This window comes from Xiphophorus maculatus, chromosome 1 (genome assembly GCF_002775205.1).
Source record: "Xiphophorus maculatus strain JP 163 A chromosome 1, X_maculatus-5.0-male, whole genome shotgun sequence".
NCBI lineage: Eukaryota > Metazoa > Chordata > Actinopteri > Cyprinodontiformes > Poeciliidae > Xiphophorus > Xiphophorus maculatus.
The window spans coordinates 25,937,703-25,964,067 of NC_036443.1; the positions used below are offsets into that span (position 1 = coordinate 25,937,703).

Consider the following 26,365-nt stretch of genomic DNA (forward strand, 5'->3'; position numbering starts at 1 on the left):
TACTCGTTGAAGTACGGAACAGTTTGTCCCGTCACCGGCGTTTTTATTTAGCAGAAGAAGGTCGTCAGGAGCTCAATGTATTTTAACAACAAAAACATATATATCAAGTCGGAAGCCGATGAAAGGATCTGAATTTAGTGCGGATAGACACAGGGTGATGTGTGTGTAAGTGAAAGTGAAAAAGGACAGCAACGCGGCCTCACGTCGCGTTTTATCGGGGCTGTTATGAAACCTCGTTAGCCATCGTTAGCCGCTGACTACCGTCGCTCGCAGCCGCAGTTCTGTTGGGAGCTTTAAAAAGTGGCCGGAGACGCGGGCAGTTGGTTGTCAGTGTAGTTAACCGCTCTGACGAAAGAGACTGCGGGCCGGAACTTTGATTCTCTCTGTTTCTGTTTGGACCTGAACCTGCCCGGAGCTCGGCTTCTCGGCGCCAGGATCACCGTTGCTCGGACGGAGAGTGGCTGGTTTGATGGCAGCCACAGCCGGTGCCCGGAGGTTACCCATGGGTGTGCGGACGTTCAGTGACTTTCTCCAGATCGCCACTGTGGGCTCCCCTCGCTCCTGCCGTTCGGCTTTACAAAGAGGATGTTTGAGACAAAACATCAGGTAAGAAATCCGAGTGGTTCTGCTGGATTTTTAGTCACGTTTAAATATCTGTTTAATAAAAGTCACTTACTAATGTTTTATACTGGCTAAAGTGGTTTCACTAATATAATATTCGGACGTCTTCAGCGATTGTTCTGCCATTTACAAGGGTCAAAATAAATGTTTTTGACTTGTAAAGGTCACTTTCAAACGAAACAATGTCCTAAAGTCAAAATTGTTTCCAGTTTATTGAAACTTTAATCGTGTTGAGATATTAAATCAGTTAACTTTTTGGTATGTATGTGATTGAAACTATTTAGCTAATTTTGATTAACTACCAGCTTGTTGATCTTTGATTTACTCAATTACAATTTATCCTCATTGTGACCTTTAACGTCACAGTGAGTAAAAAAAATAGGTCAAGTGTATCTAATTGGCCAAATATCTTGTTTGCATATAGAATTTATGCTAATTCAAGTAACTTACTTGGAGTATAAATGATTAAATTTGAATTTTATGATTGCTTTCCATCCATTTTTGTCTAAACCTTTGACCCACTATTAACAATTTGAGCCAGTTTAGATTTCTCTGTAGGAACTATAATAAGGTATAAAAAAGTCTTAAATATTGTCTTTTCTATCCTTCCTGCCATTAGTATGCGAAGCAGACAATTTCATTCTATGTATAAGAAATCTTAATATAAATGATTAAAGAGACATTAGGGGTGTCTTTTTAATAATTTTACACGATTAAAGAGACATCAATGCAGAATATAGATAAATATATTAATTTAGAGATTTCCATAATGCTGCTATGCAACGTATCCCTTGACAGCAGGTAAAAAGCTCAAAACTATAAAACCAAGACCTTGCTCTATTTAAATAAGCCTTCCTGTTATCTGATAAGTGTTGCTTTCTCTCATAGGTGTTTGAATGGCTTCTTAAATCTTTGTGCTTCCTCTAATATCAGTTTTAAACACCTCATTGATTGTGCAAATGGCAAACTTTTTCCGGCTAGAACAGTTGATTTCCTGTAGTCTAATAAGAACGATATAATATATCAGATGAATATATTTGAAGAATATTTACCAGCAGGATTTCTCTTAGTATTATTTTTTGGTTTGATCATGGATCATAATTTCTCATAGGATATAAATTAGCCCAGTATTTGACTTAAAATATGTCACTGATCCGACTGAGTGTTTCTGTGTGGACAGTTCAGGTGTGAAACACATGAGAGTAACTGTTCTGTACATCAATCAGATTTCAAAGGATGGTGAAGAATCCTCCAGTTTCTCTACATATAATACCAAACCCAGAAATTGCCAGCATTCTCCCAACCCTGACCTTTTATTCCATTATGGTCAACCTCAATAGCTGGAAACTAGAACACAGGAGAGCTGTTTGGTTGGTTTGTATACCCAGGAAACCGAATGAATCTCACAGAGCCTCTGCTTTCACCTTCTAGACACCTGTCTTCATGTGGCATTTTGATGACGAGAAGTCCCAAGGTGCTTTGCCTTCAAGAGTGGGACACAATGACGACTGTCCCCCAGAGCAGAAACTTCATCAGCCTCACCAACAAAAGGAAGGAGTACTCAGAGCGTCGAATACTTGGGTAATACTTCAGTATGATCTATTATTTATTGCTTAAAGCTGCAGTATTTAAGTTTTATAAATATATATATGCTTTTTTCTATATTTGTTGAAACTTTCACTATGTTGAGTCAGTATAGAATGAGGCAGATAAAAATTTAACTCCTCTGCCTTCTCCCAGTGCTAACCAGAAACGGTGACTTGCTCCTCTGCCATTAACACGTTCACAAGGTTGATTGACAGCATTAAGTCCCTCCTCCTAACTCTGATTGGTTATTTACTAAACAGGCAAATAAATTAGTGCTGTAGAATTTATCTGGAAGAATTACTTTGGGTGAAGCTAAGTGCGCTTAAACGTTTTTCAAACTTCACAAAAATGCCACAACCCTAAGTGTAAAATTAGCTCTGATGTTAGCATGTTAACCAGTTAGTGGAGGTTTGCCAATCATTGAATGCTTCACAATGCAAATGCCCTTAAAAGTAGAGGTGAACTGAGTGACTGTTATTGTTGGTTTGTGCTAACCACAACACTCTTCAGTGTGGAAGTTGTTACTGTGGAAATAGCAGCACAAGGAGTTGAAGGAGATCGATCTTTTAAGATTACCATGGTTTGCTGTCACAACATGACAGTTTTATTAAAAAACATTTAATAAAAGCTCAAAGCTGTTTATAAAAGCTTTGAGCTTAAGAAAATATCACTTCTTAACCTTGTAATTCTTTCTTTCGTAGTTATTCCATGCAGGAAATGTATGATGTGGTGGCCAACGTCGACGACTACAAGCACTTTGTGCCTTGGTGTAAGAAGTCCCAGACCATCATGAGGAGGGCAGGTCACTCGAAAGCCCAGCTGGAAGTGGGATTCCCCCCCGTGATGGAGAGATACACGTCCATGATCACTAGTGTCAGACCTCATCTAGTCAAAGTAAGGATTCACTGATGGAGTAGTGTAAAATACTTAATCTAACACGCATTGATGCCAGTTTGGTCTGTCTGCTAAAATGTGATAAGAAGTTAAAACGTTTATGCGACGCTTCATTTAGCTGTACTTTATGGTATTTCTAATGTTGTTTTTGTCTTGCTTTAGGCTGTGTGTACAGATGGAAAACTGTTCAATCACTTGGAGACGATATGGCGCTTCAGTCCTGGCATTCCCGGTTACCCTCGCACCTGCACTGTAGACTTTTCTGTAAGTATTCACTGTAAAAAATGCTTCACTATCTTCTTTCCTAAAGTTGGTCAAAAAGATTTTTTATTATAAATGTGGGAAAATTATTTAGTAGCTGCTTTATCCTATACATATATATATCTATATATTCATATACAGTATATATATATATATATATATATAGATATAGATAGATAGATATCCTATGTAATATGTATATTAGTGCGGATTTCTTTTTTCATACCAGATCCGATTTCTGATTTTAATTCTTTTCTAAAAAGCAAATTACAAATGATAATATTTTCAAAATGTGGCTTTTATCTTTATCATTCCTTTTTGAGTTATACACCGGAGAATTAGGGCCAGGCTATGAAAATCTTTGTTTAATTATAGTCATAATACTAGCTGAATAAAGATGCAATTTTACCAGAAGAACATCTTTAAAATTACAAGAAAAAAGTCTTTTGTCTGGTTCTCGTAAAATTCCTTCTTCATTCCCCTAATATTTCTACTTTATTCTTATAATTCATAAGAAAAATGTAATTTAAACTTTTCTAGAAACTGAATTTTGAGTTTTTATTTTGAGACATAACTATCCAAATGAACAGAAATACTTAAATGTCACTGTGTGTGCAATGAATCCATAAGAATCCCACTTTTTGATTCAAATTAGTGAAATAAGTCAACGTTTTGATGATGTCCTATTTTACAGTGATGCTCCTGTACTGTATAAAAATGAATAGAAATACAAAATAAATCAAATAAAACTTGCAGAAATAGTAGCTCTCACTGGTTGCATGTTATACAGTCTAAGGGAATCCTGTTGGGGGAAATTAGATGACACTGGTTTATCATAGAACAGAATAATTGCAAAAAAGGTTGGATCAAAATGAAATAAGATAGATTTGTATGACAGCCTCAGAAAGGTTTTTGCATCTTTATAGCTTCAGTTTGAAACAAGAGAGGTGCAGCCTTATCTTTTATCACTTGGTGAAACAAAACAAGGCATTACCTCTAGAATGCGATGTCTGACTCTTCTTCTTCTTCTTTCCCAGATATCCTTTGAGTTCCGGTCCTTGCTCCACTCCCAGCTAGCCACCATGTTCTTCGACGAAGTCGTAAAGCAGAACGTCGCTGCGTTTGAGCGGCGAGCCTGTAAGATGTACGGCCCAGAGACTCGAATCCCACGAGAGCTGATGTTTCACGAAGTGCACCAGACGTGATCATGGCGGCCGCGCGCATCCTTCCTGATCCGGCCTTAAACCACACCGACGTTCAGCCCCGTTGCACTCTGACCTGCATGACCCGCCCTGCGTTCACCTGTATAGACACTGCAGCCGCAATGGACCCACAACTCCTCGTGTCGGAAATCCCACCTCAAGTTTTCTCTCCTTTGGTCTGTCTGCTGTCCGTCTACCTCCTGCTTAGTTTTTGTTGAGCAGAACCCATCATTGCACTAGCTTCATGCGGTTACGGCTGTATTTATGTTAACAGTAAATCATTAAAACACAATGTTACTAGTGTAACATTGACTTTTAATTTAAAACGACACCATTTTTTCTTTTTTTTTTTTCCTGTGTAACACATCTGTGCTTAAGTTTCATGCGTCCCAATGATCTGAGGAAACTGGACACATCATGAAAACCTCAGCTGATCAGATTATAATCTATGAAAACACAGTCTTTGCCTTTACTTTTACCATCTGTCCCTCCTGCAAATGGAAGTTTCAATATATTCATCAGAAAGTAGTGCTGTGGCTTCAAATTATTATGTTTTTATTTATTTTGCAGTAGATGTTTGTTTTTGTTTTTTTCGGAGGGCGTATAAAGGTGCCATGTTTTGGGGACATTATCCGTCGTCACTGTAACAGTATTAAAGTGAAATATGCTTCATTAGTAGCCGACTGCTGTCACAATCAAACAGGTTTGGGGAATATTTGCTTTTGCCTAGCTGCTGTGCTGTGAGGATTGTATCAGGACTTTGTCTCTTATTTTATATTATGCCTTATTTAAAAGTACTGCTGTAGAAAACAGCTTAAGATGGTGGGAGACGAACTTTGCACAGAATAACTGAATGAAGTGGCAGAAATGCTGGTGTGTACTGTAAAAGTGCTAATGAGAGAAACATTTTTAAAAAGAAAACTTCAACTATATTTGCCAAATTTTATTTTATAGAATTATATAAAAATTAAAGGATGGAAAATTAAAATGCCATTTCACGCGATCACGTCTTGTGGTGCTCTTTTTTTTTTAAATTGAAGTAAAATGATGCTAAAAATGAAAATGTTGCACAGACAGAAAATGTTGTTTCCCTTGTTAGACAATTGCATTTGTCCATCTTCTGGAGGTGATTAGGACCATGATATTTCATTTCATCTTCATTCTTATTTTGAAACATGCTGGTGAGCTGTAGAATAAAATGCTGCAAAACCATTTATTATCTGTGACTTTTTTTTTTGTGTGTTCTGATGAATGAAGCTGATTAACAAAAAAGCAGATTTACTAAATTTGCATATACAATTGCATATACATATACAAAAATGTCAGCCTGTTGGAAAATCTCCATATACTGTAGGGAAAAAACCATCATGATTCATCAATTATTGAAATAATCAACTAATTTGGTAACTGAAAAATCATTGACTGGGGAATATAGACTCAAACAAAAAAAATTATATATACATTTAAGATAAAAAAAATTTTTTAAATGTTTTATCCCAAACTAGTGAAGTGGCAGTTTTAGCTTCGTCCTGGTACAAATTTTGTAAAATAAAAATAACATTACTTAGGCACCTATTATGGTTAATTTATTAATTGGTTAATAAAAAAAAATTTCCACAAATTGATGTATAGTTAAGAATAATTAAGTTTTTTGTTAGCGGCATACACTAACACAATTCTATTATTGGATTTTGGGCTGTACTATTTAAAAAAAAAATTTATTTAATTGTTTTATTGGCGTTGTTTAATATTAAACACAAAAGGCTTAAGTGGTGAAATGAAAAAAAAAACGTTTATTTATCCGATTACTTGATTAATCGTCAGAATAATACATCGAATATTCAAATACTAAAATACTTTTAGGTGCAGCCCTAATATACTATGATTGCACTCAATAATTGATAATATCTGCATGAAACAGACATTTCACAACTGAGTGCCAGGTCAATCCTTTTTCCTCTTTAGCTCCGGTAAGATGCTTCTTTAAGTCTCAGTTCAAGAGTGGCTCAAGAAAGTTAGCGACACAATTGTGACTCACAGGGTTTCTAACTCAAATGTAAGACTTCTTAAGACAATTATTAATTAAATTTAAGATCTATCCACAGAAATCTACGAACTTCGTCAGCCAACTGGCGATAGAATTGCACTTACCCATAATAGACGCAAACAAACTAGCTATCTAGCTAGCGGTAGCCTCCATAGACGTCTCAAGCTTTTGCCTGACAGAAAAGTCCGGCGGGGAAAAAAAATAGATTAAACGTGGTTAAATTGTTCCGTCAAGACTAAATCTCCAACCTGGGAGAGGTCAAGTTAGTTTTAAAATTAATTTAAATGTAGATTAATTAATTTAAGACTTTTATAGACTGCACGGGCACCATGGACTCATGTTCTGGGTATCACAATCATAGACATGAAATCACAATAATTTGAAGGCTGCACTGGTTCTTGTGACTTGTAACATCTTTGGACAGATTCCTCAAGCAGCCAAATTATTTAGTAATGATGACCTTTTGTGACCTTCAGGCATCAATGACTGTCTACTTGACGAAAGTCAAGTCAACAGTTTTTCCCATGATCCTGTTGACCAGAACACAATATATTTTTGCATACAAATTCTGGAAAAAATTTATGTTTGCGAGTATTTTTACTACTCTATACTTTTACATTTACTAGACTAATGTTATTGCTCTTACCTGAGTAAAATTTCTGGATATTCTACAAACTTAACCAAAAATTCCCCAGTCAGAGACACACACCTGCAGTTTTGTTAACGTTTAATAACTTTTATTTAAAACAAAATTGATTTGGAAATTGTTTTCTTTTGTCTAATTTTGTTACTTTGTAATTATGTTATTCCTGCAAATTATTTTCATATTTTAAAATACCAAAATTTCCACATAACTTTAGGCTATATTTGAATCTTAAAATGTTTTAATTTTAATTTATTTCCCTTTGTGATTAATAAAATATTTTTCAATTTGAAATATTTAAATGTTTACAAATTAAATGCTTGATGTTTGGATCAGTCTGTACCTGATTAAAGTCTTAGCTACGTTTTACTTTTACGTGAGTAAATTTATGTTGCCATTTTTGGCTTTCCTACCCACCTCTGCTTTAAGAAATATAAAAGAAACAAAGTCTTGTAGTCAATACTAGAATGAATTTACATATTCATACATTGTATGAGTTTATTTTTTTTTAAATATTAAAATTTTCAGAACAACCCAAAATAACAAAATAGTTCTGGACAGTCATAAAACAGACTAAAATAATGTGATTATTTTTGTTTGAATGCCGGCGTTGAAAACGTTTCATCTGGCCGGAGCCTCCCTCCACCTGCAGAGTAAATATTTAACTGGGTGCCTTTTAATACTGAGGTTCCTTTATAGCAGAGAGACTCAGCTGACCACCCAGAAACCAGAGTGGGGTTAAGGTATGTGGGACAGTTATTAATAACGGCGCATGTGAGAAGTGGGCATTTGTACATTCTGCTTTCCATGATCACAGTGATGGAGATCTGAATTAAGTGTAAACGCAGAACCAGTCATAGGGTGGATCATATTTCAAGAGATTCTCCTTTGTGTGGGTGTGGGCATTACAGTTGCAGGATTTTAAAATTTTTAGTTCCTTTAAGATGAGTGCCTCAAACCCAAATTAATTGAATTTATTTGGAAATAAATTACAAGAAGTCACCTCCTTGATGTATGTTGCTTCAAAAAAAAAAAAGTTTCGTCAATAAGCCATTTTTGCCCCCTGTCCAGCTAAATAAAAAACACATTTAGAGCCACAAGTTCACAAGAACATTTTCAAAAAAGACCTACTGTAGGAAGGTTGTTGTAATGTTTCAAAGAACAACCATTTTATTTCTACTTTTAGGTTTTAAAGTAAAGAAAAATAAAGCTTTTGCAAAACGAGAGCATCTACATTTTTTCCATGAGATGTTAATATTTCTTTAAAAACATTTTTCAAAGCTAATGAGAAAATCAGAACAAAAACAAAATATTAGTAGTTTTAATGTCCTTTTGTTGTAAAATGTTAATGCAATTATTCAAGAAAAACTGCTAAGTGACTTTTGTTATATTTTTATTTAAAAGTATCAGTTAGTTCATAATTTTTAGCCAGTTAAGAGCCGTTACGGCAGATGGATGAACTGTAAAAAACAAAACTTTTTTAAACTTTTTTATTTTGGAAATAAAATGGGAAAAAAAAGTAGAATGCATTTGTATTCATCTTTATTTGTTTAAAAAAATTCAAAAATAAAACCAACTGCTTTCAGAAGTAAACAAAGAATGGGCAAAATGGACTTTAATCATATTTTGGGGAACTAAAGTCAAAAAGTATTTCTGTACAAATAAGTCTTTTTTTCAGTTTGCTACAAGACATGTAGAGAACGCCGCATCATCACCAAAATTAAAGAAACAGGAAGATGATGGTATGAAGAAGGATTTTATATAAAAACCAAGAAAATTACAGACAACCCTCTTCTTGGCACGGTTATAAAAGTGTTTTTAGTCAGAGGCTTCTTCAGATTTGCTGTAATACTCGCTAGATCCTTCCAGTCATCAGAATCTACAAATTTCCCCTAATTAAAAGATTTTCAAAATTTAATTTAAATCAAAAGCATGTTTGACCGAAACTTAGCTGTAGTATTTCCATTTAGCCTAAATTGAGATAAACTTGAATTTATGTTGCTGTTCATAAAATCTGAAGGAGTTTGAGCTAAAAAAGCATTTAGCATAAAATCTTATGCAATGTTATGCTGCTGTTAGTACAGTAGAATATGGCTTACTAAAGCACTATTAACTAGGAGTTTAATTTAAATGCATATCACTTATTTTTTTTGTAAAAACAAGTTCTAAAAACCATGCATCCATTTCTTTCAAAATCATGTGCTACTTTGTGTTGGTCTACCACATAAACTATTCCAAGAAAATACATTGAATTTTTGTAGTTGTAACGTGTAAAAAAAAAAAATTAGTTTAAGGGCCACAAATTTTCATGTGAAAATCAAAGAAAGGACACAAAGAAGTTAATAAAAACCTTTATTTTTCATTTTTTGTTAGCTTTTTCAACAATCGCTTATTTTGCTTATTGTTTTGCCCATTTTGACCCGTTTGGCTCAATCCCCTAAAGCATCGCTCCAACAAAACCACCTGCAATCACTTTGCCCAGTTAAGTGCAACCTTAGCAACCCTCTACGATCAAAATAACCGCATCTCAACAACCAGCCAAAACCATGGAAGAACACGAAAAGAAGAAAAAACAAGACGTCTGATTAATCCTGATGGTACTGAATCAAACGCCTGTGTGAACTACCAACTGAAAGCTTTTAGGGGAAAAAGAAAAATATATGCATTAACAGAAACTTCACAAACATGGAGTGTTGACAAACCCAGAACTTAAGAGCAAGCTTGAAACTTAAAAAAAAAAAAAGAGAAAAAAGAAACCAGCTAAGCAAGAAACTGTATTTACAAGATAGCTGCAGTTTTTCTTTTTTTTTGTTCATTGTCAGAATGAGATGGCGGCCAGTGGAACCGGACGCCATTATTACATCATTGATAAACTGTGGAACTCATTGTGGTTATAACAAGCAGGTGATCGCATGGAGCTCATACATTCAAGCTATACATATATATACCTATGTACACAAAGTATAAATAAAACCACAAAATGAGAACGTGTAGATTACTTACTCTCTTTACATTTTCAACACAAAAGGTACACAATCAACCCGGATAAAAGGTTCTACGGCTACAAATTTGGGAACCCAATCAAGCAAGTGCTCTTTTATTTGGAGTAGTCGATGTCAAAGCGCTCTCCTGTGTGGATTACTTCTAGTCTTTAACTACTCTATAGTACTTAAAGACAACTATAAACCTCCCTATCATCCCAAGCTTGCTCTTAAGGATTTATTACAGGCAACTACAACACCGTTTTCAGTCAAATTGTTTTTGTTGTTGTACGGTTTGCGTACATTCATCTTAAGACGCCTTCAGTTAAAACTCATTAAAAGCTGAAATATTAAAAAGGAAAAACAAAGATGTTTCTATGCAGACAGGCATTTTGATCATAGAGGTCACCGAGGTCATTTATTTAAAAGAGGAAAAAAAATACAAGCAGGAGAAAACAGGGGCGATCAAAGATTTAAAGGGGCAGTATCTTTTAACTGATTCTTATACAATTAAACATCTTCAATAGATTACATATCGGGTTACTGCTTAGGACCGTTTTCATTAATTTATTTTAAACTGGAGTGTTCATATGTGGGAGTGAAACACACCAATTACATGTAAAGGGAAAATAAGATTGCATAGAACAAAAACATTGCTATTTGATGTGTGTTTTTTAAAAGACAAAAAGAATTTAAAGTTGAGAAAAGATTAGCAAAATATCCAGAAAGTGCGGTTCACTCCCACAATTCCCTTTGAATGCCACTGCCTATTCAAAGTTCAGACTTGGTGCTCAATGTGAACCATGCAGGCAGCGCTCAGGGGGAAATCTTACAAATGCTCGCAGACTTGGACTGGAAAAATAGTTTGAGTCCACTCAAGGTTACATATGTGCATGTCTGAAGTTTGTTGCTCTCAAGTTCCAAACATGCAGACATGATGGGGGAAACTTGTCAGTGGTTAACTAAACGCAGTTCAACACTACCGGTGTGACAATTTAAAAGGACATTCTTTAGTGAAATACCATTAAAAGCGTACTGTCTCTTTGAATCCCAATAAATCCCTGGGGTTAGAAATGACAAAAGGGGTCAACTGGTGTCTGCCTTCCGATGTTTCCGCCTGGTCTCACGCTTCCTGCCAACCTCCAGCTCCTCTGAGGTGTCGCTTCAGCCCGATTTGGTTCCGACCAGAGACATCAGTCCATCTGTGCTCATGGACTTGGGGCGCTCCAAGGGAAAGCCGAGGGCTCTGCTCCACACCAGCTGGGCGAGGACGCCGAGAGCACGGGACACACCGAAGAGGACGGTGTAGTAGTTCATCTCCGTCATTTTGTAGTACTGCACACACACAGAAATTAGACTGAATATAGCGAATATGGCCGCCATAGTTCACTGCAAAAAACACAAAATCTCACCAAGTCTCGTTTCTATCGTTTACTATCTTAGTAAACTTGAAATAAACTAACCTACAGTTAACTTTTTAGCAAGAAATAAGAGTCTTGTTTTTTCATAATTACTTAATTTTGATGAAAAAGTTCTTGTTCCATTGACAAATTATTTAACTTACAACAAGACATTTTCCCCATGTTACAAGTTATTTTGCCTGCCAATAGAACAAGTAAGGAATTATTTACTTAAAACAAGCCTATATATGTTGCTGAAAAGTTACTTTTAATTTAGTCTTATTTCACGTGTACCAAGATATTTGCACTAGAAACTTTACTAGACCAAAAATACTTAATAAAAAATTGTGTTTTTGCAGTGTTAGTCAGTTAGTTAGTGATTTTGACTGCAAAATAAATAAATAAATTAGAAAATTTTAAAAATCAAACAATTGGGAAATCATGGAGGGACTGGTCAATGTGGAAAGCTATGTAGTAGATATTATCTATGTAGTACTTATTGTAGAAATGTGAATCTGTCAGTGTGTAGTGATTTAATTCAGAAGTCATTTTACAGTGTAAAGATTCTGTTTAAAATATGTGATTGACAAGAAGAAGAGTGCAAAGAAAAAACACTTCAAACAGTTCTATAAGCTTCCATACTATATCAAATTACATCAGTTTATATATGACAAAAATAGGTTTGTGCATGAAGTTCTAACCCGAGACATTTTAAACACCAAATATAAATAAAGAAAACAACAAAGTTGTCCTTCAAAAGGAAAAAAAAAAGGATAGTTGAAACCAAAACATCAAACTGAAAACTTTACCATCCAGTTTTTGGAAGAAAGAGAAAAACGATAAATCATGCCAATAGAAATTATTAAGCTTGTTTTCATTTATCATGTGATTAAATGATTTATTGACCATTGTGACAGGCATAGGTGTAACATGGCTAACTGTGAGGAAGTGAGAGGAGCTGTGGACAGAATCTTACCTGCAGAAGGACTCCGCTGTGAGCGTCCACGTTGGGCCAGGGGTTCTTGGCTTTCCCCTGCTCTAGCAGCACATTGGGTACAATTTTGTAAAGCTGGGCAACCATCTTAAACATGGGGTCATTCGGCAGATGCTTCAGGGCAAACTCGCGCTGGCAGGTGTAACGCGGGTCAGTCTTTCTTAGGACAGCATGGCCGTAGCCTGGAACCACCTAGAAAAAATAAAAAATGCGACGCGCATCGTTACACAACCGATGAGATCACAATCTCCTTGCAGGGCTTTTGACTTTAACTGGATGTCGATGCAAACAAAGTCATGGCTGAGTGGGAATGTTTGGGTTTGATTTTTACCCTTCCAGACTTGAGTGTGTTCCAGATATAATCCCTCATCCTCTCATCAGATACTTCTCCTCCGAGCTCCTTCTGCAGGGCCGTCAGCCACACCAGCACTTCCTGCAACAGAAAAAAACCAAACAAGTTATTTACGTTTCCATCCATTTCATGAATATCATTACGTTATTAGTATAACACAGTGACGTGAGCACTACAGTAAAATGCCAGGATTGTTTCTGAAAACCAAAACATTCCTCACTGTAAAATTCAAGCACTTTTTAAGCACTTTCAAGGTCAGTTTTCAAACTTTTCCAGCACTGGACTTTGGAGATGAAAAAAAAAACGAACTACTGAAGCCAGTTTAAATTCACTATTTTATGACATCATTTATTACTGTCATTAATGTCTTGGGATAATATTGCACAGATGAGACAAAGAAACTAAAATAATAAAATTTGATGCCCTACTCACTTGAATGTGCTGAGAAAGTCATGAAAAATCTCAAAATATCTTCTCACTAAGTTTTACTGTACTTAGCAAATAGATATAATTTTTGTAATTCTAACAAAACAAACAAACAAAAAAACAACTAATTTGGTTTGATGTAACTTTAGAAAGTAAGAAAAAGATGCCGGTGTCTTTTCATGATCTTTAAATATGTGGTTTCAATTGTAAACAACACTTTCCAAATTTAAACTTTAAATCAAACTCTAGATTTCACTTTATTCCTAACCTTTGTAGTTTGAATATCAAGCACTTTCAATAACTTTATACACAAATCAAACACTTTCAAAACCTTGAAATTAAATAATTTTAAAGGATTTTAAGCACCTGTACAAACCCTGATAACTGGAGAAATTTGGCATTAAATTAATGAGGATTATATAAATTTAGCTAATGATTAATGACGTGCAAACACTAGAATCTTAATAAAATAAGTATAAAAATTAAAAACGCTAAGGTAGGTAGTTTGAACCACGACAAAAGAGTTTATTGTTGGTTAAAATGGAAATAAAAAGCTAAATTTCCTTCAGCATATAACAAGAGAAGTCCATAGAAATAAATCCTGAAATGTGCAAAGTTAAAACAAACACATAAACTCATACAGTCTTTAAAAAATATTTTAAAAAGCCCTATGGGATTGTTCTCAATATATTTAGTACAAGTACAATATTATTGCAACCTTTACTCGCTTATTAAAGTTAAATCTGAAGGAATAAAGTATTAATTATAGCAGTTTTTCTGAGATTCCATTCCCAGTCTACTTATGCATTAGGTTTATTAGGGCTTACTCGTTTCAGTAATAAGAAAAAAGTCTCTTTACACAAAAACAAAAAACATTTTGTACTATTAAAGAATTTGATTCCAAGCTAAACATCTTCAGGTTCTAGGGTTTCCCCCAGTGTATTATAAGCCTGGCGGGCCACCAGGCTTTCCTTGTGCCCCCACCAAGCTAAGCGTTGCTTATTTATTTAAATCTTTTTAAAATGTTTGCATTTTCTAAGATTTTATAGTTGGTGTTCAGGTATTAATCTTCCAAGCTTCCAATAACATAATTATCAAGTGAAATTTTCTGTTAACTTTAAAAAAAAATTTAACTCAAAAACACGACGGGCTGCTGGGTGAATGACTGCCCTAGCGCCCAACCACCAGGCTTAGCAGGTTTTCTGGAGGAAACCTCTCTGTATGTTTATAAATTTGCTAACAGGGGTAAACAGAGCAAGTTGAAAAGGCTACTTTAGTTTGAGATGATAATGAGTCATGTACAAACCTGATTGGCCAGGCCGTGGAGCGGACCGGCCAGACCGTTCATAGCTGCGCTGAAGGACAGATAGGGATCAGAGAGGGCGCTCCCTACTAGGTGGCTGGTGTGGGCGCTGACATTGCCTCCTTCATGGTCACTGGTGGAAAAAAGAGAAACGACATCATCAGGAGGAAACTACACCTCAAACATGTGACGCCGGGGGCGTGCCGTAGTGCCGTGGTGGAGTAGCACGGCCCATGTTTGGAGGCCTTGAGTCCTCGAAGTGGCCATCGCGGGTTCAACTCCCGGATCCGACGATATTTGCCGCATGTGTTCCTCCCTCTCCTGTCAGCCTACTTTCATATAAGGGACACTAGAGTCCACAAAAAATAAAAAAAAAATCATGACGCCCCGACCGGCCGCCGCCATCAAACCTGGTACTAGGACTGTCCTCAGAACGCATACAGCAAACCGACCACGGACAGACAGAGAAGTTTTGTGTTTTTTTGGATTACGAACTCTTGAATTTCAGAAATGGTAGATTTTCAAACCTAAAAAGATTACATCTTTTACTCAGACATAATATTTTTCCTGAACTGTATTCAAAATCAATACACTGATTAAAGCACCGACTGATGTATTTCTTCAGTTGTAAACCGAACACCAAAACAGAAAAAACAAACTTCTTCCAAATAATTTGTAACTTGAATAAACCGCATAACGCTAACTTTAGTTTTTTAATCTTTTTTGTTGTATCAACCATCCAGACCCCTCAGGTCTTCTGGATCTGCTCTGCATCCCCAGAACCAGAACCAAACATGGAGTAGCAGCATTCAGCTTCTATACATCGCAAATCTGAAATAAATTTCCAGAAAACTGCCGAAACACCGAGTTCCTTTAAATAACCCCACCTGATTAGAGTTTATTTTGAAACATAAATGAAACATTTTGATGAGATGGCAGTTGACAAATTGTAATAATGCCTCAATTGATGACTGTGTTGTATGATTTTGTATTTTTATAATCTTGAACTGCCTTGTTGTTAAAATATGCTAGGTAAATAAACTTGATTGATTTATTGATTCCCAGTGAAGCTAATTTTACACAACAGTCACTATATGATAATGCAAATTTCAATACTTGAGAGATAAGTAGATCTGTGTATTATGACGAATAAAACAACTGTTACAACTCTAATAGCCAGAGAAAGATTGCAAAAATATAATAGTAAGAAGTGGAAAAAAATAAGTAGAAAAATACACAAACTAGAAGAACATTTTTCAACAATGATAGGTGTCTCTATTGTAAGAGTGGATTATGAAGTTGGTCATTAAAAATAAATTTAAATTTTCTTAGTGTCACATAGTTTACCCAACTTTGCCACCATAAGCTAAATTCTTAGGTCTTGTAATTGAGAAAATCTGTTACTTTTTCCATTTTATACATGTCATATCCATCCAGTCATCTAAGGTTGGTTTGTCCGGTGAAAACCATTGTCTTATAATAATCTTTTTACTTGTTGTTAATACAATAGTCATTAGATATTTGTTTCTTTTTGAATCCACTCGCCAAATTACCTGAACTTGCTCTTGAAAGGAATGTTCTGCTTGAAAATATCTCGTAGGCTTAATTTATCTCTGTCCAGTAATATTTTATCATTAGGCAGTCGCAAAAAAAAAAGAAGTTTTTTCCCCGTGTGGGTTTTATTTTGCAAATCCAACTGAATTTGAAGCTTTTTGGGGGGAAAATGCTGCAGGTTGAGTAAATGACCTGAAATGAAAGTACTGAGCTTCTTTGCAAAGATAAGATCATGAGGGAAGTTGTTGTTTCCTGAAGCTGCTATTCAACTACTGGAGCCTTTTTAAATAACTAATATAGTTACCTCGGCTGGCGTTTCCACATCAGGAAATAAGGCCAAATTAGACAAAGCAGGTATAAATCTATTCTAGAACACAGAACTGAAGAGGAGGAAGTTTGTTTTTGGACTAAACCCAGAACTAAAAGTTGAGTTTTGTCTTTGAATGTTGTTAAACTGTAAGAGCCGTTTATTTGTTACAGGTGTTCATATTTTCCACAGCCTCAGGTGACTGCATGAGGGTGTGGTCACATATCAGGTACCTGACCCAAAGGTAGTTCGGTGAGTGTGTTATTTTGCCAACGCGCTACTTGCTTTGAATGACTCACTAGAGATTAATCGCAGTACAGAAACCAACTCAGCCGGCCGCTTAAATTCATACTTTAACTCTATTGACAGGAGTAATTTGTATTTTTGCTTTCAATCGACATTCTTACTATTTTCTGACCGGAGGCAGAGGGACAATTCAACCCAATTTATCCAGAAATGACCAATGGCCCTCATTGAAGCCATTGTTAGGAATTACAAACAGAAATGTTGTGGTTTACAGCATATATGTTCCGAAATCTAAAATGCTCAACATTGTCCAGGATTGTGGATCATCCTGGTGAATGTTGATCCACCGTAAACTAACAAACGCTATAGCTCAAACTGTTCTGAACTGAATGAACTTCAGTTATACGAGCCAGTTTCTTTTTAAAAGATTTACTAGATACATAGTCTTTATGTCATTGTTTTTAAAATAATTATAATTACACATCTATGTTTTCAAATTTTTAATGATACTGTTGTGTAGTCAAAGTGTGCATCTGTAAGTAACTGTGCTACTGACACTCACTTAGATACTCTTGTAAATGATTTTTTTTTATCTCTAAAAGTTTTTATCTTGGTTATATAAAGGTTGAAGAAGATCTAAAAAGACATTAAATATTTCTAGAGACTACTGAAAATTATTAAAACATAAGATGCATAAAAAAGCTAGTAGCTTTAGAAGAAGAGAAGATAACTAAGGTTAGCCTACCCCAGCTCCTCAGTCCTGATGTTCTGCTTATTAATTTTTGTCACAAAGAAAAATTTAGAGTCAAATACCATTAGTTAAAAAGAACTAATCACAGCAACCAACTTCAATATGCCACATTCAGAACTTACACCATAAAAGTTACCATTGTTAGTTTGAAATCTAACAAAAAAACAAAAAAAAACAGGTTTATGATGCATGAAGACATTTGATTTCCCACCTGTGGATGGTGAGGTAGAGCCTCATTAGCTCGGTGAACTGGGCGTCACTGTAGCCCAGCATGTTGGTGAAATTATGGGACCAGTCCAGGTTGGAGTCGATGGCGCCGATGCTGCTGCCTTCACGGTAAAGGTTGCGGTAGATCTTAGCAGCAATGCAGGGCAGCTTGGCAATCAAGTCCATGGAGTCTTCATAGACGAACTAAGAAAAGCAATGGAAACGGTTGAGTTTCACTTCACATTTAACCAAATAAAGTGTAAAAGATTGGACAGAAACTTTGTGAAAAATTCGTCAAGATTAGTGGCACTTCACCAAAAGTGTTTGCTATATTGCACTCAGTCCCAGAGCCACTGTTTATCAAGACAGGAAGTGTTGAGCAGATTTACACTCACCTCCCAGTACTTGGACTTGTGCACTCCCTCAGAGTACGCCCGGGCAAAACTGCTCTCACTGTTCAGAGCCGTGATGGCAGCACTGAACTGAGACATGGGGTGCAGGTTTGTGGGGAAGTTATCCAACATGGTGACAACGTGAGAAGGGAGTGCTGCTCTCTTTGCCCACTCTTTGGACACCCAGTTTACCTACAGGGGCAAAAAAAAAGAAAGAAAAGAAAAACAACATAACTCAAACAGCTGAAAGCCAACACTACAATCAGATAACAGTACCGTCTTATCAACTGTATTGATATTGTTCAAAGAGGTTAGTTGAAGCAATAAAATCTTAGTGACTCAGGGTTCAATTTTTGAACAGTAGGTCAAAGTGCAATGACAGAAGGGCCATCTCTGGAACAGTTTTTGAAGTACATCATTTTATAGAAATACTAGCGGTGTGCTGATTGTAATTTTCTGGCCAATTGCTGATCTTTAAAATGCCTGACCTGCCAATGTTTTTGTCTGAAATGTCGCCATCAAGAAAGTCGCTGACTTGGTGACAGGATGGTGACTCGTTAACTAGAAACATGCAGACATGACGAGGTATGCCGGTCTGTCAGTCAAACCTCTCATGAGGGAGCAGAAAAGGACAGTGGCTGATTTTCAGACCTTTGGTGAGGTAGATAAGATGGGTGGATAAGATCGGCTTCACATGTAAGCATCGACTAATCACTGATCTCCCAAAATAAAGGAAATCGGGGTCGCACCCCTAGTGAATCAACTGCTGACAAATCTATCACAACTAGAACCGATCAAAAGCATTTCCAACTTTCGTAATGATTATCTCGATCCCCATTCTAGGCTCCAAAAATCAATCAAAAGCTATTCGCAATTAGTCAGAGTTGCCTTACAAAAAGGAAGTGTATTCAAATGCTTTGTGCCTGCTTACAGTGGTCTATACTGAAGAAGTTACTGCAACCATTAAATATGAGTCATACTTTATTTGTGTATTTAAAAAAGCCTTTCTGTTTATATCTGGTTCCTGTTTTTTATGGTTGGATGCACTCATTATGTGTTGCTTCTTATTTGAATTCCAGGCATTTACAGTGAGGTGCTGTGTTATTATAGATGAACCAAATATATGTCTTTGTATAAACAGCTTTGTTATTCTTGCTTGATCTTAAGGCGTCACTTGTACCTCTAGGAAATTGGACGCTGACTAGTTAGCATGCCAGAGTCTCCTTGTTCAAATCAACAGCATCTTTCTCACCTGCTCCTCTGTTGGGATTTGTCCAGTTACCAGCAGCCAAAAGAGGCCTTCAGGCAGTGGCTCCTCACCTCCTGGAGCTTTAGGCAGCAACTTTTGGCACTCTGGAATGCTGTAGCCTCTGAAACGGATGCCCTGCGCACCAACACGCATAGGCACAGAAGACACAAATGAACTCGTGTGGAAAAAAATAAAAACAAATATTCAACAAGAAATTTTCTTAAACAAAAATTTTGAGATTAGGCTCGTCACAGGATGATAGATTGTGCTAAAAACATTTCAAGTAATATATTGGAAATAGTATAAGACAAGTTCACCCTCTCAAAGGCATTTTAAATGTCCAAAATAAAACACAAAACCAATAAATAAAAAAGGAAATGAAAAACGCACGCAAACCATAAATAAAATAGTTTATGAAGTGTCTGTAAACAAAATTGACCTTCAAAAAAGTGTTAATCGGAATGCAAATCATTGAGTTCATTTTAATTTATGTGAGTAATTGATTAATTGTGACAGGCTTAGTTGAGATGTTAAGTTTTAAATGTAACACACAGCAGATGCGCTCGTCAATAAATTGTTTCTAAATTAATCTTGTGTAATACTGAAATTTTCTTAAAAACTACATTCTCAGTTTCCATTAACTGTTCTCCATACTACTGAAAGGGAAATAAATAGCTGAATTATATTTCTACATGTATAATAGGTCTGTACAAGTGTCACTTTGTATTTAATTACTGCAATAAACCAGATTCATGGACAATACTCACACTTATTGAGATGATTCTATAGGGCTTCCAAATATCAAATTTAGCATAGTTCTTCTTCTTTTTTAACTTAACTTTTAACAAACAAAATAAAAAAACAATGTTTTTTTCTGTTTGGGCAGTTCACCCAGTATGGCCTGACAAACAGCATTTCTAGGACCAATTGATCAACTAAAGACATTTTAACATGTCAAACTGTCAAAACAAAAGGTTTTTGTTCAATAACAGGTTTTCACCTCTATGACCCTCATTTTCTGAAATGTTCTGTACTATAAAAAAACCAAACTTACCTCATCTGGATCCAACACAGATGTTTCATATACCAGACCTTTCATCCCTCTCATCCCACCATAGACCTGTTAAATAATCATAATGCAAAAATGATATTACAACAGGGTTTGGAAAATCTTAAGCTAAACATAAAAAAATCACCAGCATTAAAAGAAAAATAAAAACAGGTGAACTTGCTATAAAGAAATAAAACTAAACCACAAGACAATAAATTCCCCTGCAGTCCACCTGAAAACCGTCATCAAGCATTATAGCAGTGCTGTAAATTTCTGAGTCTATACATATTTGTTTGAGATCTACAGAGATTTGGAGTCACTCAGCAGAAACCTGTGTTGGCAGGAATCAGTTCATACTGTGACCTCAGAGGCAGATGACCGCCCAGTGATACCTGACACAGTAAACCAGCCAGGACAGGACTAAATGGATTATGTGCTGCAGCCAGGGCATTATTAATGTCTGTCCTGGTCAAAACCTGAGACAGACCTTCCTAAATTAATATACCGACTCAGATCTCCACCCCTCTCCTACTTTTAAAAACAAAAAGTTCTTTACATTTCCTTTATTATCTACATCCATATTTATTTAATACAACATGTAAAGGGTTGTTACTCACCATGTCAACAGTAATCTGACCTATGTTTGTTTTGCCATACTGTTGTTTAAAGTTCTTAATCCTGGTCTGTTCTTTTGGGATGAGGTCTGCCAACACATCCTTCAGATTCTGGAGAGGAAAAAAAAGCAAAATTCATTTAACAAAAGCCTTTATTTACTCTTATTTTAAACTAAAACACAAAAGTAACAAAGGTTAAGACTGATCTCAACACTTTAGAGCTACAAAGGCTGGTAGTATCATGCCATTACTTGTTTTTAAAGTGTTTTACGTATTATAATAAAAACAAATGAGGAGTGATGACAGTTAAAATATTTATACTTACTGTTGTTGATACAGTGGCATTCCTAGCCGCCACAAATAAGTATGTGGCATTCTGTGAATGAGACAAGCAGTAGAAAGACTGAATATAAATTTCAACTTTCCATCATCTGAAACCAAACATCTCCAAAGTAATAAAAACTTATGGAGAAGCTTACTCTTTTTTTTTTTTTTGGCTTAAATTAAAAATAAAAAGCTAATTACAGCTCATCATAACTACAAATGTATTCCCAGAGTTTAGTTGAATATTTCACACAACATAAATGAGATTAATAATCTAACTTGTGGTTAGATGGTTGCTAAAAAAGCACGTAGTCAAATCAAATAGCTACTATGTACTTTATCGATCCTGGTTTCTATTTTTAACTCCGCCATACTAATGTAGCAGGCAGGTAAAACTTTCCAACATTCAGTTTGTCAAATTAGATGATTATAAACAGCAGGAAACGACCAAAATCAGATAATGATTCCTGAACATTTCATCTCTGATAATCAGACTCATACTAAATAAATAAATCTGCTTCTAGAAGACAGATAGTGCATTCCTATGCACATTTCTAAAGTTACTTTCATTCCCTACAAGCTGTTTTTAATCCAGACTTGAATAATAAAATACACTATATTTTGTGCCTCTTTTGTAAATTGTAGTTTTTCCCCAATTTTATGCTGTTTTTCAAACTTTCAACTCAGTATGAGATGTTATGACCGAATGTTGTTTGCCTCCTTTAATCTTTTGTTAACCTTCATATATTTTTCTGTTTATCAACTTTCTTCTCTACCGCTGCGTTTTAAGGGTCATTTATGGATAAATTGGGTTGATATAAATTATAACTAGTATTGTTTTTTTATTAATCATTTATTATCAAATGTGTGCATCTTGTACACTATATATTAATCAATGATTTTGGTGCTGAAACAATGACTTTTGTTATTAAGAGGCAAATATCAGATTACTTTATGTAAAATAATATAAATAGCAATATTATTGTAAAAATAAAAATGTATACAATAATGAAAGGATATATTTAAAAACTACAACACTGCAAGCATAAGCTATCCAAGGGTTTACTAGACTCTCAAATGTAACAATAGATGAGGAAAAACTATGGCAAAGTGCTCTGCTTCCCCCACAAGAACCCAACTGAGCAGGGTCAAGCCAAGGGTCCCCAAAACAAAAGGGAGGTTTTTGCATCACTACACACTTTTTACACAGCTGAGAGAAAAAATATGCAACATCTCTACTAGGTGTTATGTACATGGAGCCATAGTTTCACTCAGAGAAGTGGAGAAATTACATTTCACAGAAAGGTTAAGAGTCAGCATCCAAAAGGTAGTGTTTATAAAAAAAAAAAAAAAAAAAAACACTCAACTGTCAGCAACTAGCATTTTCTATGGTTTACCAACAAAACAATCTGGCTTAGAATTGAAACCCTGTCGATGATATTTGGATGCTGGTTAATTAGTGATGCACCAATCAATTGGAATGAGATCAAAATAGGACAACTTTCCCGATTAGCATGTTAGATACTGAAAAATACTATTTTTTTTCATTCAGTGTACTTTTTTGAGTTTAATAATACATGTCAGAGACATAATTTGATACAAAGATAACCTTGTAAACTTTTGACTCAAAATTACATCTACATATCTACAGCAATTTTTAAAAATGTATTAAATCTTTTGAAATTTGTTATTTGTCTTCTAAAACACTTCCTTCTCCCCTCTACCCAAAATGCACTTCTAATAAAGAGTCACAAGTGTTTTTTGTCATTCTAGACTAAAAGTGTTTCACATAAGGTTTTTTTTTTGGTCATAGCTTGAAGTCATAAGATGTTATGTAACTACAGAAAAAAGGTCAACTCATATTTTTTATCAGCTGAGATAACAGGTGATAAGTGAAGAAGTTAAATGTGTCAGAGGTCAGTTTCATCTGTAAGGACACCAGACCCAGCAAGGTGGGAATATAACTACTTAGTCACCAGTTGTATTCTTAAAGGAGAATATAACTCCTTTAAGTTATTTTCTTAAAGGAGAGCCATCTGTAAAGATACTGTAAATATTTCAGTAGAAAGACACACATAGAAATACGGGTAAAGTCTGCATTGGAAGGTCATTAGGGTGGGACAGAGCGGTTGTAGTAACTGAAAGGTTTAAACTAGGAGTACTTGATCACAAACTGGCAGCAGTACAGCTGGCTTTCCAGAACTTCGTCTGTTAAAATAATAAGATACTCGATTAACTATTAAACATGTCTCCATTCTCAAATTACGAGTCAGATAAGAGTGTATTCCTACCACGTTTACTTTGAATGAGTATGAGCACACAAGGAAAAACACATGTTTCTGCAGCACCGCTTATTAGATTCCTGTACGGTATGCTACAGACCTTATCCTGGTACGACATTAGACACAGCTGAAGTATTAATCTTAATGTGAAGGTCAACGGGGAAGAGAGATAATCACAAAATTAAAAATCAGTCTAAAGGCAAATGCATGGTAATGTAAACAATTAAAACATCTAATAGGAATAAACTGACTCTTAGAGTGCTTAGAGGTATGACAGTCTGAGGAAACATGCCCAGGGTGAGACTTTAGCAGGCCAGCTTTACAAGAAAACCTCCCTCCAGCTAATATTTGCTAACAAGACGCGAGTTCCTATTACACAACCAAATTATGGAAAAGCAGGAAGGGAAAACTGCTGTTAAAATATTTGACAATGTTTGCGCAACAACCCCATAAAAGTTCCTCAAAGTGTAGTACACACTGTGCCTGATAGCGCTGTGCTAGCTATCGCCAGCTAGCCAGCTATTAGCATTGTTAGCAGCCTAACCGAAAGTTAGCTCGAAGATAACGTCAGCCGTTTGGACAAAAATACCACACGCCGTGTGTTTCTTATCGTCTTACCTTTGAATTGAGAAGTTTAGGCGCTAGCCTGCTGATAGTCAGGAAGGACATTGTGTCTATATCAAAGTGTTATTTCTACTTCTTTTTTTCTTTCTAACAAATGGAGCCACTGCCAGTGCACCGCGGACCAGGTTGAAGGTGCCCCTCCAGAAACTAGAAGGTTGAAGAAGGGTTCAGGCCTGTTACTCCCCGCTGTATTGATTGGATGATACGCTGGATTGGTAGAATGACGTAGTTGGGCGTGATTGGTCAAAGTAGAGATAAGCTAAATGTGATTGGATTGGGTCATCCTTGCGTTGTGACGACAGGTTTAAACCATGGTCTGTCCATTTTTCCACTTACATAGTCTCTGGACAGAGACGGCAAAAACCTTTGGCTAACTTATCTTAGATCTCTACGAACAGGTTTTGAATTTAATTTTTGAATTGTTTAATTTATTTCAGACATTCCACCAAGAGAAAAACACAAACAAAACAAAGGTAGTACTTACATACTCATAATATAATATTCCTAAGTCTAAATGCAGTTCCCATTTACATACCATGCATACACAATTAACCGAAATACACAATTTATTTGGTGACTAAGGCTGAAATTAGTTGAACCTATATAATCATCCCCCTTTTCCATCTTTTCACCATGCAGATGCAACAAATGAGTTTATGACTGGATGTAAATATGTAGTACAATATCTACAATTTGAAAATGTGTTTTGTATATTTATATATGTATATATATATTTAAGTTTTTATTTCGGTTCATTGTATAATTATGACACTGAAAATAAAACTCAAAAATCCACTTCTTTTAATCTTGAATAGGACATAAAACCAATAAGAAAAAAACTTTTAATACAGAAATGTTGGCTTACTCAGTAGAAGGTTGGAGACCCTTTTGTATAAATTACACCAACTATGCGTGACATTAAGACAATCAGCCTATGGGCTTTGCTGAGGTATTAAGGAAGCACTGTTGGCTTCAATAATGATCTTCAGATCTTCAGCTTGTCTGCATTATTGGCTTTGGTGTTTCTAATCTTCCTCTTGAGCATGAAGGGCTCTAAAATTTCTGACATTGTCTCTGGTTCATTAGTGGTATCCCATGCCCTGGATACATCTAAGCACTCACTTCAGCTATAATCAATAACTTGTAAATCTCCCACAAACTCTTGAATGAACTTTGTTTTTCAATTTTCTGAAGTTTGTGATTGTCCCTGTTGTTTGTTCACCTATTAGCACACTTTTTCCTTTCACCTAACCTTCCATTAATTGGACAAGCTTCTTTAGCAGAGACCTTTTGTGAGTGAGTGTTTACTGTAGTCTTTCCAATGGTTGTTTAACCCAAAACATAAAATTTCTAAGCTAAAATATCAACAACATATTTCAGATACCTGAAGGACAGAGTGCTTAACATTATCAGAGACCCTTGCTGGAAATGACACAGCAAAATAAAACATAGGTTGTTAAAATGCTAAACATCTGCTATTTTTATCCAGTTGTGTTTTCTATTATCTTTTTAAAATCTTTTTACAGTGTTATAGATCCATTATAAAGGGTGTCTAGTTTTTGAAAACTACTTGAGACAAAATATTTATTATAATTGAGGTGAATTGATAAGAAAATGACTGTTATCTGTTCATAAAGAGAAGAGTTAATTGCATGATATTGTTTTTCTCAATATTCATCCCATCAAATGGTTCATTGAGACTACAAGCATGGAGAACGATAAAGGAATATTTTTACCGATTTGAGACCAAAATGTCCAGCTTTATTTTTGAGTGAAAATGGAGTTGCTGATGTTCTGGATTCATCTGAGTTCTTTTCAATTCGACAACATGCACTCCTGGTAGTTGGATCCCTTTCGAAAGTTTTGGCATAAAGCCTGAACACTTTTTCCAAAGAAATAATTTAATCCTGCATTACACAATAAATGGTTAAAATGTCACAATGTATTAAAACAGAAATAATACTTTTAGATACAGTGCACAGACACATATACGTTCCTGTAACTTATACTCACTTTTGAACTGGCGCATGGTATAAATAGTCTGTTGCATTTC

At 35.5% G+C, this 26,365-nt stretch overlaps 2 protein-coding genes across 2 annotated transcripts; one reads left to right on the forward strand and one right to left on the reverse strand.

Moving 5' to 3' along the window:
• LOC102221461 (coenzyme Q-binding protein COQ10 homolog A, mitochondrial-like) lies at window positions 1-5,777 on the forward strand. The gene is made up of 5 exons (XM_005798956.2): window positions 1-606; window positions 2,053-2,202; window positions 2,910-3,102; window positions 3,265-3,366; window positions 4,401-5,777. Exons 1-5 carry the CDS (start codon window positions 470-472, stop codon window positions 4,566-4,568), a joined length of 750 nt encoding a protein of 249 aa, XP_005799013.1. The 5' UTR covers window positions 1-469; the 3' UTR covers window positions 4,569-5,777.
• A 3,813-nt stretch (window positions 5,778-9,590) lies between these two features.
• On the reverse strand, window positions 9,591-24,479 carry cs (citrate synthase). Its single transcript, XM_005798913.2, has 11 exons — window positions 24,307-24,479; window positions 21,408-21,458; window positions 21,086-21,193; window positions 20,472-20,537; window positions 19,421-19,552; window positions 18,172-18,360; window positions 17,781-17,980; window positions 14,715-14,844; window positions 12,962-13,063; window positions 12,613-12,822; window positions 9,591-11,571 (listed from the first exon to the last, which is right to left on the reverse strand). Exons 1-11 carry the CDS (start codon window positions 24,355-24,357, stop codon window positions 11,401-11,403), a joined length of 1,410 nt encoding a protein of 469 aa, XP_005798970.1. The 5' UTR covers window positions 24,358-24,479; the 3' UTR covers window positions 9,591-11,400.
• Window positions 24,480-26,365: the final 1,886 nt, after the last annotated feature.

Coding starts and splice junctions, on each gene's coding strand:
- LOC102221461 (XM_005798956.2), top strand. CDS start 470: ATGGCAGCCACAGCCGGTGCCCGGAGGTTACCCATGGGTGTGCGGACG. Junction 607..2,052: donor TGTTTGAGACAAAACATCAG/GTAAGAAATCCG, acceptor TTCACCTTCTAG/ACACCTGTCTTCATGTGGCA. Junction 3,103..3,264: donor TCAGACCTCATCTAGTCAAA/GTAAGGATTCAC, acceptor GTCTTGCTTTAG/GCTGTGTGTACAGATGGAAA.
- cs (XM_005798913.2), bottom strand. CDS start 24,357: ATGTCCTTCCTGACTATCAGCAGGCTAGCGCCTAAACTTCTCAATTCA. Junction 21,459..24,306: donor CTAAACTTCTCAATTCAAAG/GTAAGACGATAA, acceptor TCTCATTCACAG/AATGCCACATACTTATTTGT. Junction 14,845..17,780: donor CTCTACCTCACCATCCACAG/GTGGGAAATCAA, acceptor TTTTTCCACCAG/TGACCATGAAGGAGGCAATG.